General features: G+C 39.0%; 1 protein-coding gene across 2 annotated transcripts in view; it reads right to left on the reverse strand.

Annotated features, from left to right (window-relative positions):
* ARHGAP10 (Rho GTPase activating protein 10) overlaps positions 1 to 15,831 on the reverse strand; it is a gene marked incomplete at its 5' end in the record, with an annotated part of 100,998 nt that overhangs the window by 39,784 nt on the left and 45,383 nt on the right. For both annotated transcript variants that reach the window (XM_083755633.1, XM_083755634.1), the window contains 7 exons: positions 701 to 759; positions 1,328 to 1,415; positions 5,381 to 5,455; positions 12,102 to 12,167; positions 12,343 to 12,385; positions 13,320 to 13,401; positions 15,523 to 15,617. In XM_083755633.1, coding sequence (XP_083611759.1) covers positions 701 to 759; positions 1,328 to 1,415; positions 5,381 to 5,455; positions 12,102 to 12,167; positions 12,343 to 12,385; positions 13,320 to 13,401; positions 15,523 to 15,617 — 508 coding nt within the window. The remainder of the gene's footprint in view (positions 1 to 700; positions 760 to 1,327; positions 1,416 to 5,380; positions 5,456 to 12,101; positions 12,168 to 12,342; positions 12,386 to 13,319; positions 13,402 to 15,522; positions 15,618 to 15,831) is intronic.

A 15,831-nucleotide genomic window follows, 5' to 3' on the forward strand; every position in this document is an offset into this window, starting at 1 on the left:
ACCTTAAAATGAATTATATTTCTGATGTGCTTCCTTCTCCAAGTCTTCCTTTTAGTTGATAAAAGTTTAACACCACCTGTACATTCATGACTTCTAGGAACACATAAGAATCACAGAATTGTAGAGTTGGAAGGGACCCTGAGAGTCATTTAGTCTAACACCTTGCAATGCAAGAATATGCAAGTGATCCATACAGGGTTCGAACCTATGACCTTCATGCTACCAAGCACCACACTCTAACCAACTGAGCTTGGGATATGGACCTCACAAGGATCTCAGTGCAAAGAATTATCAGGTAATAGGAGATTTTGAAATGTATAGGTTAATGTAACACTACCATTTCTGGGGTATATTATTTTGCAGGGGGAGGAGGAATTAACAGAGACATGAAAAGGTACTTCTGCAGTAAGGCTAGCACTAGTTTTAAAATAAGCTAAACAATGATGTAGGTAATATTAAAACTTTAAGTATATCCACGACTGTCAGTGTTTTACTGCACGAGGCTATTAATATGCAGATCATTTTTATGCATATAATATATTGAGGGGAGGGAAGAAAAAACAGTTTTCAAATGATTTCCATGTAAAAAATGTTTGAGTTAATTTACTCAAAGTAGAAATTTAATTGAGGCTACTATTCCCTGATCTCTATCGTAACTGTTTTAAAAGAAGTAAGATGTATTTGTAAGTCAAATATTTACTGGCAGGAACGATGAACTCTCCGTGTAAATCATACGTCATCAGGGGCTCTGGAAGGCTTCTGTTAAGACAAACGGTGTGGAATTATTAAGAATGCCTATTAATATGTATTACTATTCCAAGTACAAACACATCCAAATAATAAAATCCATATACTTTCTCCCTCCGCATTTGGTGCACTTTTTATAACAGTGGGAGGAATCCCCATCTCACCAGATATCTCCTTGGGTATCATTCCCCTGGTATACAAAAGTGGGGGGAAGCGTTGGGTATTCTTACCAGGGTAAAGAAATCAGGATCCTTACCCCACAGCCCATGTGTTCTGCAAGACAGTCCATAGGTGCAGACTATGAGAGTTTTATTTTTAATATTTCCACAAACTGCAGTGTCATAACCTTCTATAATAAATTTGCACTTTTCAGTGGAACAGTACAATATTTAAATCAGGCATAGGCAAACTTGGCCCTCCAGATGTTTTGGGACTACAACTCCCATCATCCCTAGTGATCAGGGATAATGGGAATTGTAGTCTCAAAACATCTGGAGGGCCGAGTTTGCTTATGCCTGATTTAGATCTTCAGTATGTGATAACTAAGTTAGATTACAGTAACTTTAAAGCTTAATGTTACCTTAAGTATAGTTTCATTGCACTTGTTATTGTCTTCACTTCCCATTCCATGGAATTTTCCAAGTCAACTTCATTACTTGTTTTTGCATCTGGAAAATAACCCACAAAAAGTGTGGGGGGGGGAGAGATTAGATTTGTACATGGGTTGAAACATTCATTGATCCCATTGGGAGCAAGCAGGCACTAATCTAATATTACTCTTTAAATCATGGCATCTCTTCCAATGCAAACAGTCAACCTCCTCTCCCAACTTAATGCATATCTTGTTGATAGGCTGTGCACCACAAAAAACACCACAATAAACTAGACCAAATTATGTTATTCCATGTTGCTCCCATGAAGTGTAATTGTTTGTTGTTAAAGGAAATGGAGTGGGGAGGGACATCTAGGCAAGCAGTGGGAAGCTAAGCTGACTTTCTTGCAAGTGTTCAACAAGAGAAAATGTGCAAGGTGCTATCAAAAAGGAGAGCAAAAGGTCAACATCATTGTCCAGCGATCAAATAAAAATAGCTTTTGTTTGAAAGTGTTGTTTCAGATGTTGATACTTCCAATCAACACCCAAATGTTTGAATAAAGAAGCGCCCGTCCCAGCATACAGATCACATATTCAACTAATGGAAAACAGACTTTTAAGCGATAAGAAATTTAAGCTAATTTTTTTTCATTACCTCATTAAAAAGAAACTTAAGAAATTGTTTGTGCAGTGATACTTTGAATACTCGCCCCCCCCCCCCCAGCCTTCCCAAAGTGTCACTGCACAAACAATTTCTTAAGGCTGCAGGGGGCAAGTATTTTCTTTTATAGTAATAATAAACCTTGCTGCTCAAGAGCAATATAGTAAAAACATATTCACATGTAATGCCTGTTTCTGTGCAAGAAATTGCTAGAAAATATTCACTAAAGCTATGGCATCTAACCAGAACACGGGGGAGTATGCTGCAGAATGAATCTATAATTAAAGGGAGTGAAGTAATGAGTGAGTTATACTTCCACATTTCTTCTTTTACCATCAAACAACTCAGTCAATGTTACACAATACATTGGCCACCATATCAATTTCATTTCCTGTAAGTAGGAAGTGGCTCAGTAAAACTGAGCTCTAAAATGCCTGACTGATCAAACACCACAGATTCTTCTTGACAAAGAAATGAAACTGCATTGACGATTTCTTTAAAATATAGTCCTGTTTTATCTTGAAGATAGCATGTCACAGTCCAATACATCACAAATTGACTGAGGAACTTTGTGATTTAAAAAATATATACATGTCAATTTGTTTTTTCTTATGGTGAGTGATAGAAAATTTAACAAAAACTAAAGCTGTAGTAACTGAGACCAATACATTTTAGATTTCACATATAACTGGGCTTGCCAGAGCAACAACAAATCAAATTAGGTCTCCTTATTAAAGGTGTAGTCCTTTCTAACAGAAACCAAGTAATTCTCTTCTAAAAGCTATGCCAACCAATTAATTCTTATAACTGAATATTCTGTCTAATTATGTCAATTATTTAAACTTAATTTAAATAATACAAATCAAGTAACATTTTCAACCAACTTGCAAGCATTAACTACTATCCAAAAGGCATGCCTAATTTTGTTCTTGTCTTTCAGCATGCTATCCTCTTCCAAATCTTGAAATGTCTGAGCAGAGCAGAGCCTGAGGAAAGGGAGGGGGTGAAGGCTGTGAAAGGAAGAGAACTCCCTCCTCTGTAGCTATCTTGATAAGCTCTCTCAAGACAGAAAGCTGATGGGGCTTTGTATCCAACCCTTCTCACCAAGAACAGCCAAAACTGGTGCTCTGAACCAAAATGATCCAGAACTTGAACCCAAGAAGTGAGCTGCAAGGGGGTAAACGGGAAAAGAGTTGGGTGTTAGTTAGAGCCGTCCATTTCCCTATACACATACCCAACAAATTTGCTGGGCATTTTGCTAGTTGATATATTATATAGTTACACATGAAGATGATGTGTTGATTGTTATTTAGGGATTAGTACAGAGATCTTTACCCAATGCCCAGTAATGTTCTGCAGGTAAGGAAAAAAATGTATTTGAACAAAACAAACTGGATCAGATTTCTGTTTGTTCTGTTACCATACCATGGGTTGGGTCCAGACTTCCAACTGTTGACAATGAATTCCTCCATTAAGAGATCTATAAGCTCAGGATATGATCTGAAGGAACATAAAGCCACTACTTTGCTGAAGCTAACCTGGTCGTGCTTGAATGTATGACCAGCTTGGAACTACGTGTAAACTACCTTGGGTTAATGCTGAAAGTCAGGTGGGATATAAATAGACAGCAACAGCACCATTGTGTGTTTGTTGGGGTAGTGAATCTATATTGTGTGATATCCACAGTCAAGACCGGTTTTGTGACTGGTGCGTATAGCACTTTTTCAAAACTCAAAATGTGACAGCTGGTTCAAAGAGATTGGCAGCCCCTGGCCTACTCATAAACCAGAATGTGATACTTGAGTGAATTAACTATCACTTTAGACTACAGGTGAGGGATTATATGTCTGAAGATTCCCCAAAGTTGAAAGCTCCATTCTAATTGCATTATACTGTGGAACTATATGACAGTACACGCTTGGCTGAAAAACACCTTTGCCTCCCAACAAATTATGCAGCAGTGCAGAGCTAAAGAAAGAAAGCACAACTGCATAAGAATATGTGACTATCTAAACTCTCAAAATATTTATTTAGCTAAAATTACTTTCATAATATCACGGACCTAGATAAGCAAACCTCCCTTTAAGGTAGTTACCATTTCATGTGAATGCAATAATTCACTTTATTGTATTCATTCTAAATGAACATGGAACTGCCTTCAGTTGTTTCTTTGCTATTTTAAATATCCCAAGTGTATTGTTAATAGCTAAACAACTTCCTTATGAAAACTCTGAATTCCAGAGCAACCACCCACATCTATTTTGTTTCAGTGGCTTTTGATAATCTTCTTTTTCAGTTCCCAATACTTCCCGATGCTTCAAGATTCAGGGAGGTTTATATGCCATCTTTGAACACCACAAAATTGCTAACAGTGATTAAAGATATCAAGTAAATTAATATTTAGCAACATCATTATGACAAACTGACATGACATGGGATACAAGATCTCAAGCCTGACATGCTATCGTAACTCCTAATAGACAGCCTGTTAAAACAGAGCCATACAGGTGGCAAGGATTTGACAGCAGCATATAATATAAAAGTGCTTTGCCATTCACATAATGTCTGGGGTAATGAAATGAATTCACTTGCTGGTTTCCTCTAGTTTTCTCTGCCAAAGAACACTGTGTTATCAGCACAGATGGAGCATGCATGGTTCTGGAGAGGAGCCTGTTGCAAACTAGCTTCTCTGAATATCAATGAATCCTTGAGAATCAGACCCATGCTGCTGTGAGGTGACAGGTCTGGGAGACTCAGAAAACTGAAATAATCCCAGTGGTCTCATCTGACTGCATGTATTGTCAAGCGCTCTGGACAAGAAGTCTGGAAATAACGCAGTTTTGACTGCTGTGGCGGGGTTAGATGATAGGCAGGTGAAGAATTTCATCTAAATACCCATACCTTGGGGAAGGTGATGAGGTACAGCCAGAATTGTGGGTTGGGATAAAGAGAAAGTTAAAACTTCACAAAAAATGGTACTAGGAGAAAACTTCTTACAGGATCACTACCAATCAAAATAATAAAGGATATTAACATATAAGGTTTGCACTTAATAGATGTGCAACAATATTCAGCTAGGAAATTTAATCTGAAATAATTCATTCATTTACTATCAACTACAGTCAGTCTTCTATCACTCCTTATATGACATTTCCTCTGGATATGAAGCTACAAGCTCCTCTGATATACTTTAAGAATTAGTTTATGTGCCATCTATGATTTCTCCAAAACAGTATCCTGAACATCTTAGGGACCAAGATTCTAGAAACCGAAATGCAATTCACTTGAATCCTTCTGTAAGTTTTTATCCAGTACAAATGGGCTGAGTATGGCATGGTAGAAGAGGATAGAAAAAGTGGATATAAAAATAAGAGGCATACCCATCAACAAATTCAGAAGTCTCTGGACCCTTGAACTCACCCCCACAACTCTGTACAGTCCTTGGTCATTTATACCTGGTGGGGATACAAAAGCATAACCCGAAGGCATTAGAAAGGTAAGCTTTAAAACGTCTCCTGAACAATCAATCTCAAAACTGCATTCATTATCATAACTTCTGTAAAAAGGATGCAAGACACCTAGGAAAGAGAAGGTAAGTGGGAAACATGCTTTAGACTTATTATATTTATTTACACAACTATTGAGAATTAATTTTTTCATCTGGAGTAAGAGGAATGCACACCTTAATTTAAAAGTCCAGAAAAGACACTGAGATTTCATTTCATGGATATGGTAAGTTGAGGGACTGTGGCAGCTTTGGAGTCTCTAAACAGGAACATCACTCATACACATGTATCACTGAAAACATTTTCATATGTTCAACGCCTTTCTCTCTGGATGGTCTAGGCTGTAACGTATGGGTAATTTGTCCTCAGTTCCAGCACACAGCAAAATAACCAATTCAGAGAAAGCTCCTAAGAACAAGGCAGTGGTCAACAATTGTCAGGCTTTGGGTCAGATTTGGCTCACTGTTCACCAACTGCTAACACCACATTGTTTCCTATAACATGGCTAAAGATATAACATACCAGCTCTCTCTCAACACCCATTCCAAATCTGCCACCAGCTGAGCTGGAATTCTCACCCACAAAACCAGGTGACAAAAGGAAAATGGGGGAAGATTCAAGAAGGAAAGAGAAGGATACCAGTAGCAAGGAAACAGGCATCTCTTAACTATAAAGAGCCTACTTTAACAGAAAATAGTAATTTCTATGGGATTTGTCTTCCTGTCACTTCAGTACTAACAAAACTTGTGGCAAACCGACCACCCATATATGAATAAAAAGCCTGAGGCATGTGTTAATATTCATCTACAAGTATGTCTGATGCCTTCATGAAAATTATTATGCAACACAAAGCCCAGAAGGATTTAACTGGAAGTACTTTTAACTATGTGGATACATTCTGAAGACAAGAGTACGATCAAACTACATTTCCCCCCCATTAAACATTGTTTTATCACTGATATGATTGGGTGTACCAAAACCACAATAACCACTTTTCAATCAGTAGAAAATCAATCAATCTCTCTCTCTCTCTCTCTCTCTCTCTCTCTCTCTCTCTCTCTCACACACACACACACACACACATGATACTTTGTACAAGTACTTGTATAATTTATACCATCACATTCCTCTTCCTAATATATCCAGCATGAACTGCCCAAAGAACCAAACAGGACTGAGTAATGGAACAATTGCAATTTCTATGCAGCAATTATGAATAGCCTTCTCTGAAGTCCAGAGACAGAAACTGGAAATCTAGGCTATTTGTACTTTCAAGATGTTTCTGTACATATTATTGATCACTGTCAGACTCTGATTTTGTTAAGCAATGTTACTTATGCAAAGTTCTGAGCATCCCCATCTAGGGGAATGGAGTTATCACAGTGCAGGGCAGTATCATACAAGTCCTACCATCTCCATTCCTAAGCCTGCATTTTATAGATGAACTCTTGAAACTGTTTGTCACTTGCTACACATATGCTCATCAACATACCTTTGTCAAATGAACCAAATCCACATAGCTATGATTTCCAAAGTAAAGTCTACAAGATGTCATACCCCAGAAACCTGGACAGAATTTTGGTTACCTTGCAGAATACTCGCTCTCATTCCTCTTAGTACTATTAGTTTAATAAAACAGGCTGGCTTTTATAGGATCCCCAAGCCCAAGACTGGCTCATGAGCCCTCAGTAGTATACATACAGCTCCTGTCATAAATCCAAGTGATAATGAAACCACAAAGCAGAACTTGAGATTTAATCAAAAATTTGATGGCATTACATAGTGTAAATCAGGGGTGGGGGATCTTTGACTGTCCAGATGTTGCTGAACTACAACTCCCGCCTGCCCAGCAAGTATGGCCAATGGCCAGGAATGATGGGAGTTGTAGTTCACCAATAGCATGTTGCCCATAGGTTCTGCACGCCTGGTGTAAACAGTTAGGAAAGTGTAATTCTTCAACTTAGATCTCAAGGGCAGTTTAAAATTTAATAAAATAAAGGAGGGAAACCATGAGATAAAGGAAGATATTTCACTTTTTCATGTCATTTGCAACCCAAAACTTTTTTTAATGCATAAGGGAAAGTTAGATGCTGATACAGAGCCTGCTACATCACTAGGTTTAATGCTACAAAACTGCACAGTAAGAATCTCAAAGAGCTGAAAACATTCTTGACAACCAATTCAGCTTATTGTTTGTGTACGTCTCAAAAGTTGCAGCTCTGATTGTGTATTGATTTTCTGAGTTGCTAACATTACAGACATTAAGAACAAGTATGCTGACTCAAGAAACTGGTGACTTCAGTGGATACCACAATAAGGATCCAGGCCAAGCCTGAAGAACCATATGAACATGCACTACTATAGAACCATACCACAATAGTCATACTGAAAACTCTAAATAGGTAACTATATAATTGGTTAGATGGCAGCCCCTCAACCATTAATTACAATAGGTAAGACATAATAATGATTTTTTTTTTGAAAAAATATACATGATGTTGCTGTTGTTTTTTAGTCGTTTAGTCATGTCCAACTCTTCGCCAGGCACTCCTGTCCTCCACTGCCTCCCGCAGTTTGGTCAAACTCATGCCGGTAGGTTTGAGAACACTGTCCAAGCTTCTCGTCCTCTGTCGTCGCCTTCTCCTTGTGCCCTCCATCTTTCCCAACATCAGGGTCTTTTCCAGGGAGTCTTATCTTCTCACGAGGTGGCCAAAGTACTGGAGTCTCAGCTTCAAGATCCGTCCTTCCAGTGAGCACTCAGGGCTGATTTCCTTAAGAATGGATAGGTTTGATCTTCTTGCAGTCCATGGGACTCTCAAGAGTCTCAGCAACTTTAAGAAACCACAACTCCCAGAATTATTTGGGGGAAGCCATGCATGTTCAAAGTGGTATCATAGCCCTTTAAATGTATGGTGTGAATGTGGCCTTGGTCTTCCTGCCCTTCCGGTTTCAATGGTCATCATCGGTCACTGCTGCCAGCCCCCTGTGTAATGGCAATTCTGCTTTCTCTTGCCTCCCGCAGTTTGGTCAAACTCATGTTGGTAGCTTTGAGAACACTGTCCAACCATCTTGTCCTCTGTTGTCCCCTTCTCCTTGTGCCCTCCATCTTTCCCAACATCAGGGTCTTTTCCAGGGAGTTTTCTCTTCTCATGAGGTATTGGAGCTTCAGCTTCAGGATCTGTCCTTCCAGTGAGCACTCAGGGCTGATTTCCTTCAGAATGGATAGGTTTGATCTTCTTACAGTCCATGGGACTCTCAAGCGTCTCCTCCAGCACCATAATTCAAAAGCATCAATTCTTCGGCGATCAGCCTTCTTTATGGTCCAGCTCTCACTTCCATACATCACTACTGGGAAAACCATAGCTTTAACTATATGGACCTTTGTCAGCAAGGTGATGTCTCTGCTTTTTAAGATGCTGTCTAGGTTTGTCATTGCTTTTCTCCCAAGAAGCAGGCATCTTTTAATTTTGTGACTGCTATCACCATCTGCAGTGATCATGGAGCCCAAGAAAGTAAAATCTCTCACTGCCTCCATTTCTTCCCCTTCTATTAGCCAGTTTTCTGATGTTGAGCTTCAGACCATATTTTGCGCTCTCCTATTTCACCCTCATTAAAAGGTTCTTTAATTCCTACTCACATGATTACCTGGCACAATAACTTGGTACTCTCTGAAAACCCAATACATATTCTAAGAGTATCTGATGGCAGCTATTAAGTATCTTCCCTAATATGCTGAATATTAAAGCCAAACACAGGAACAGATGTAGGACTTTCCCAACATATTTTTCTTGGACTATAGCAGCTGAAAAATCCACCAAAATTGCATGAAGAGCCATGTTAATTGGTGGGGTGGGGGGATTTTTAACCCTTTCTTACCATACTATAGCCCAATAGAAATGGTCCCTTAAGATCGTTGGCTGGTGGTATAGAAGGCAGGTACACTACGTGTACCTATCTTGTAGCAGCTGGGGGGTGATTTCTATTGAGAAACAGCATGGGGGATTAATCCCCACAAGCACCACACCCCCAGTCAAATTCTGTCCCTTGCCACCTCCCCCACTTACCTAAAGGAAAAGGCATTGGGAGAATCTATCATATCTATTCCAGCAATAAAAGAACCTTAATCACAAGGTAACTTACTTTCAAAAAATTGAGGATGCTGTAAGAACCAGTTGCTGACTTTATCTCAGCCAGAAATATTAGTAGGAAACTTAGTATAAAAGACAGCACATTTTTTGTTCAGCTACTAGTAGCATTCTTTGGAAACAGGGTATTTCTAACATTGAGAAAACAAATCCATGGCCATTGATGGAACTCTGTACAAGTCTCCTTGAGGGTTGTATAATACAGAGTAGGGTCAGTAGCACCCTTCTTTCCAGCTTCAAGACCACACTTACAACATGTAGGAGTTATCACTTTCTTCTTTTTTAAACCAGTCTTTACGTATGATGAAAACCTTCACCTAATAAATTTCTGTTTCAGACTGCTGTTAAATGTGACAATCCTTACCATTTATTTGGTGGTGTGGGTTAAAGCCTCAGCACCTAGGACTTGCCGATCGAAAGGTCGGCGATTCGAATCCCTGCGGCGGGGTGCGCTCCCGCTGCTCGGTCCCAGCGCCTGCCAACCTAGCAGTTCGAAAGCACCTCCGGGTGCAAGTAGATAAATAGGGACCGCTTACCAGCGGGAAGGTAAACGGCGTTTCCGTGTGCGGCTCTGGCTCGCCAGAGCAGCGATGTCACGCTGGCCACGTGACCCGGAAGTGTCTCCGGACAGCGCTGGCCCCTGGGCGCACAACCCCAGAGATGGGCGCACAACCCCAGAGTCTGTCAAGACTGGCCCGTACGGGCAGGGGTACCTTTACCTTTACTGTAAATTCTCCTCCCTAACAGATACGCTTGAGGTCTTTTATTATCTTGTATCTCCCGAGCACCACTGGTAACTTTGAGGCAAAAGGCTTACATATGAATATTCTAATATTTATTTAGAGGATCAAAAACAACCTGTAGTATGTATTTTTTTTTAAAGAGCATTAGTTTGTGACAGTAAAGTTAAATATACTACAAGCACATTTTGAAGATCAAAATGTTTATATGACTGACATCCTACAAAACTATTCTTTAAGGTTTTTATGATTCATTGCATAAAAGACCACCTATCTGCTGGATAAATCACATTTCTTCTCCATCGGGAACTTTCCCCCCAGTTTCTCACGAATGAAGCATATATACATTTGCTACAGAAATACAAAGAATGACAGCTTACTGCTGCCCTCTATCTTCACAAAATGTATACTAGATGTTTGTCAGAGAAACTTAATAAGTTCTAAAAAGGAGGAAAGAAAAATGTACACCAAACATATAAAATATATAATGAATGTGGATACAGGTAAGACTGAGCTGCATAAACAGTGTCTTTTACCACTGCCACTATTCACCACGTTAAAACGTAACATAAATCAGTATGGAATTCTTATGAAGCTGTTCTGTGTTAGATGCTTAAGGGCAAGTGATAGTTGTGTCCTACAGATGTTAAGCCACATCATGCTATATACTAGATCAATGGTTACTGAAGCTCCCCCCGCGCCCTTGAAAATTGATCTGGATAAGTTACTGGAAAATCCAAATAAGAGGAATTAAACTGTCTAACTATTCATGCCCTTATAGTATTTCAAAGGGTCAGAAGATACTGCAGCCTCATGAAGGGAAGGTGATGAGATATACAGTGCATGTCAAAAAGTACAGTGAAATAAATGAATCTCACATTGATTCACTGGGCCCCAAGTTAAGACTAGGTATCTGAAATATTTAATGCAAATCTCAAATTGACTTAATACTTTTTAATTATACCTGGCTCTTATAATTGAATTCAAGTTAATGCTTGCTTCTGCGGTTAAAGAGAAATGTTTAAATAAGAAGATCTGATCCACATAATCTAAAAAATGCAGAATTAACACTTAAAAATTATCCTGCTGTTGCCCAAAGAGCTGCCTGGTTAGGCTTGTCAACTTAATATTCCATTAGGTATGCAGAAATCCTATTTAGTGCTTCTATCCCATCTTCAAATGTAAATTGGTGGTGCATTGACAAGAGCTATGGCAAAGTAGAATGACAGTAAAGCCACATGAACTAAGCCCAAAATAAATATTTTCTGATGCATGATCCCAAGTAACAGAGACCGCTATGTGCATCCACTCCCACTGTATCCCCTCCCAGTAGATTTCAAGAGTGAATCTCCAGGTTGCAATCTGGCAACCATAATAAGAATATATGCAGACACAACTACACACACACATTTTATCTTCCATCACAACAAAGCTGCTACATCTGGGAATAAAACCTTAGGTTTCTAAGTTTGGAACCAGTGCATGGTTCTTGTAAGGACTATTCCATGGTATATGAATACTATGATCCATTATGACAAATGCTGTAAAACTCATACCCATTCCCCCCAAAATGTATTGTCATTTGTCTTCTAGCACTTTTCCCTCTCATAATACCGAAATCCCTATTAAAGCTCTGACGATCACTCTCTGCCTCTAAACTCAACCAATAAACCTTCATGAAACACAACCTTGAACTGAGTTTGCCATTACCTCTTGTTTCAACAGCATTTATGCATCTTCTCAGAATTGTGAACCCAAGCTTATCCAACTGTGCACCTAGAAGGAGAAACAGTTTGAAAATATCTCAGGTCTATAGTACACTTCCCTTACAACAATATAAAGACTAATAATGGGAAGAAATGCAAAATTAAGCTTACTCAAACTTATAACTGTTGCTTCTTTAAAATCAAGGTAATTTTTAACAAAATTACAACTGAAGACAAGTACTTACTTCCTTCTCTTTTTATGTTAGCCCTGTTCAAATTGAGAAACACCTGGCAAAGAGAGAAAGAAAAAAATATATGTACACTCAAATGCAGCCTTCTTTTTTTTTGGGGGGGGGGGGAGTGAGAAAAAATAATCAATATCTTCCCTGCTAAACAGGGGAAGTGGGCTGTTCCATCATAACCAACAAAAAATTATGGTGCACCAGTACTGGAAGTTAAGGATCAGTCAACCCAGCACTTGTAGTCACACGTCAAATTAAACCAGTGGTTCTCAAACTTTTTTCTCTGGGCCACACTTTCAGAATAAAATTTTGCTCACACGACACTGAATTTTTTATCGATAAGAAACACATTAGAAAACAAAAAAGAAACAACATCTAGAGGTGCTTAATTTAAAACACAGAACACAACTACTTTCTAATACGATCACCAAGAGAGTATAAAACAATGCAGCTACATAAGAAACATAAATCATTCCCAAAAATTGAATACTAATTGTCCTTGAAACTTTCTGACACAGTTGCCATCCTCTCCGGCCACATCAGTGTGGCATGCCACACCCTTTGAGAACCACTGCATTAACCATAGTTTTAAAAAAACAAGCAAACTATGGCTTAAGGTTACTGGAGCACACCACTGAGAAGTTCAAACTCCATTCCTTCCCCAGTCCTGCTGCTACTTCCTCACCAGGGAACAGGACAAAGGCTGGCTTGTTGTGATTCCAAACCTGGGCTTGTGGTTTGTTTGCAGAGAAACAAAGCACAAATCCAGGTTTGGACATCTTGATCAGCCAGATTCTGTCTTGTCTGTGGATTCACATTAAACCACAGTTTCATTTTAACTAGATTTTAATGTGGTGTGCAAACCAGGTTGCTGTGACAATGCTCAACCTATATTAACAGCATAAAGAAATAGGAGGTTGGTCTATGTTGTAATATTTTGCCATCTCAACAACAACAAAAAATCATAGTTTTCTTCTTACAGCTTCTTTTCCATCTAAGGCTTCGAACCACTGGTTTCTGTCCTCTTCTGAGAATGCTTGCATGGTAACAGGCATACCAGGTCTACCAAAGCACAAATGAAGGTAAATAATTAATTTTTAAAATCTCTAATGAACATTAATAATCCTGTCTAAATTATTATCATAGGCACTCTACAAAAGCAATATGGGCATGTTTGAAACCATCAAATATCCTTGAAGTTGACATGTAATATAGTCCACTATAACCCTTATTTTAAAAGAAGTATTAGAGGGAAGATACAATAGTCAAACCAAAAAGGATTGGGGAACAGGCAGGACAATAGTTCAAAAAATTGTTATGCAGTATTATTTCTAGTTGCATTAGTGTTATGTGGATCAGGGGCACAAGAAAGAATCTACCTGTCTTACTTGTTTAAATTTCAAAAAGTTCAAAAAGTTCAAAAAGTTCAAAAAGTGCTTAAGATCAAATGAGCAGCCTTTGATCCCATTTTACACAAACTTATTAGAAATCCTGAACATCATTTTTACGCTGCTACAACGAACATAGGGCTGCCTTTACAGGCTATCTACAAACAACTGTTAGTGCAAAATACTGCAACACAGTTAGTTATTAAGTGGGACTAGACATAGAACACAACTTTAGTTCTTAAGAGAGTTACAGTAGACTTCCTAACCATTTTGGAATGCAATTCATAATTATGGTTCTGATCTTTAAACAGCTCAGGATCTGGTTACGTGAAGGTCTGCCTCATCCTGCATAAATGTAATCTGCACATTAAGATCAGACTTGTTGGCCTTGCTGTTAGATCCTGCCCATGAACTGGATGGTGACTGCTTTAAGGGCCTCCTCTGTTGAAGTACCCCATTTTTTTAATTCCCCTCCCATAATTGCACCATTTTGGGGTGTGTTTTTTTACTAGCCCAGGCCTTTTTCAGTGTTTGTTGTAGTGACGTGGTTTTGCGCTGGCATTTTATTTTATGGCTGGGTGACGCAGCTACATGTTTTATTGTGATTTTATAGCTTTCTTGCTAAAGAGCAGCCTATAAACTTTCTAAATAAATATGTAAGTTGCTACAAGGTGAACCAGGTGAAAAGGTGAGCAGGCATCCAGGAGTGGCATGCTTTAAACTTGTTTGGTGTTATGGTTCAAGTAAGTCTTTTTCATAAGAGATTCCACGCTTGTATTCACAAACCCAAAACACAAATACACAAAAACTGGAATAAATGAATTCAGCTGTCCTTTACTGCCATAAAACTGATATGTCTATTTAGGGAGCGGGGAGGCACTGAGGGCTTCATGCCAGCACTAGGTATGGTCAAAGCAAGTAGGTCGAATGTTTCGGCTCCCGAACGATTGGAAACTGGAAGTAACTGTTCCAGTTTTCTAACGTTCTTTTGGAAACCGAATGTCCAACGGGGCTTCTGCGGCTTCTGATTGGCTGTAGGAGCTTCCTGCAGCCAATCAGAAGCTGCGCTTTGGAAGTTGAATGTTTCGGAAGTTGAACGGACTTCCAGAATAGATTCTAATCGACTTCTGAGGTACGAATGTATGCCCAAAGTTGCCATAGGCACCTTGCACTCACTGCTACACAAGACACATGTCTCTCTTGCTCACACAAAAACAAATACAGTGGTACTTCAGGTTAAGTACTAAATTCGTTCCGAAGGTCCATTCTTAACCTGAAACTGTACTTAACCTGAAGCACCACTTTAGCTAATGGGGCCTCCTGCTGCCGCCGGAGCACGATTTCTGTTCTCATCCTGAAGCAAAGTTCTTAACCTGAAGCACTATTTCTGGGTTAGCGGAGTCTATAAACTGAAGTGTATGTAACCCGAGGCACCACTGTACACAGAAGGTGCCTCCCAGCCCACTCCCTCAGCTTTGTCTTGTTCATGAACAGGGGTGATATCGTTATCTCCAGTCACACTGGGGATTTGCAGAGAGGCTGAAACCTCTTTGCCCAGCTCAGCATGCAAAAAGGGAATCAACACCAGGTCATTAAAGAAAGAAATATGCCATCAAATTGCAAATCTTATGGACCGTGAAAAATTGCTTGGAGGCTAGAAATGCTCACAGGACAGCTATCAATTTTTCCTTGTTGGTAGCCATAACTTCCTTGTTTTACTTCTGTGCATTTGAAAAACTTGAGATTAAATGCATTATATGGGAACATAATATTAATATTTACCTGACCAACTTACCGATCTAGTGCTTCCATGTCAAAACAGAACCGCCTATCTATAGTATCAGTATTCCTTTTGGTACAGTACTTAAGGAGAAGGACTTCCAGCTCACCCTGAAAAATTTCATTATATGAAACCTTTAATATAGGAGGCATTATTAAAAACGTAAAGAAAAATCATAAATCAGGTAGCATATGTTTATTTAATATTGCAATTTCTAGATTCTGATGTGCACAGAAATTTACTTATTCTTGTCATTCAGTTTCTTTATGTAAGTCTTCTTCAGTATCGATGACCTCTTGGATTCAAACATGCTTTACACACACA

Source organism: Podarcis gaigeae (assembly GCF_964106915.1).
Source record: "Podarcis gaigeae genome assembly, chromosome: 9".
Lineage (NCBI taxonomy): Eukaryota > Metazoa > Chordata > Lepidosauria > Squamata > Lacertidae > Podarcis > Podarcis gaigeae.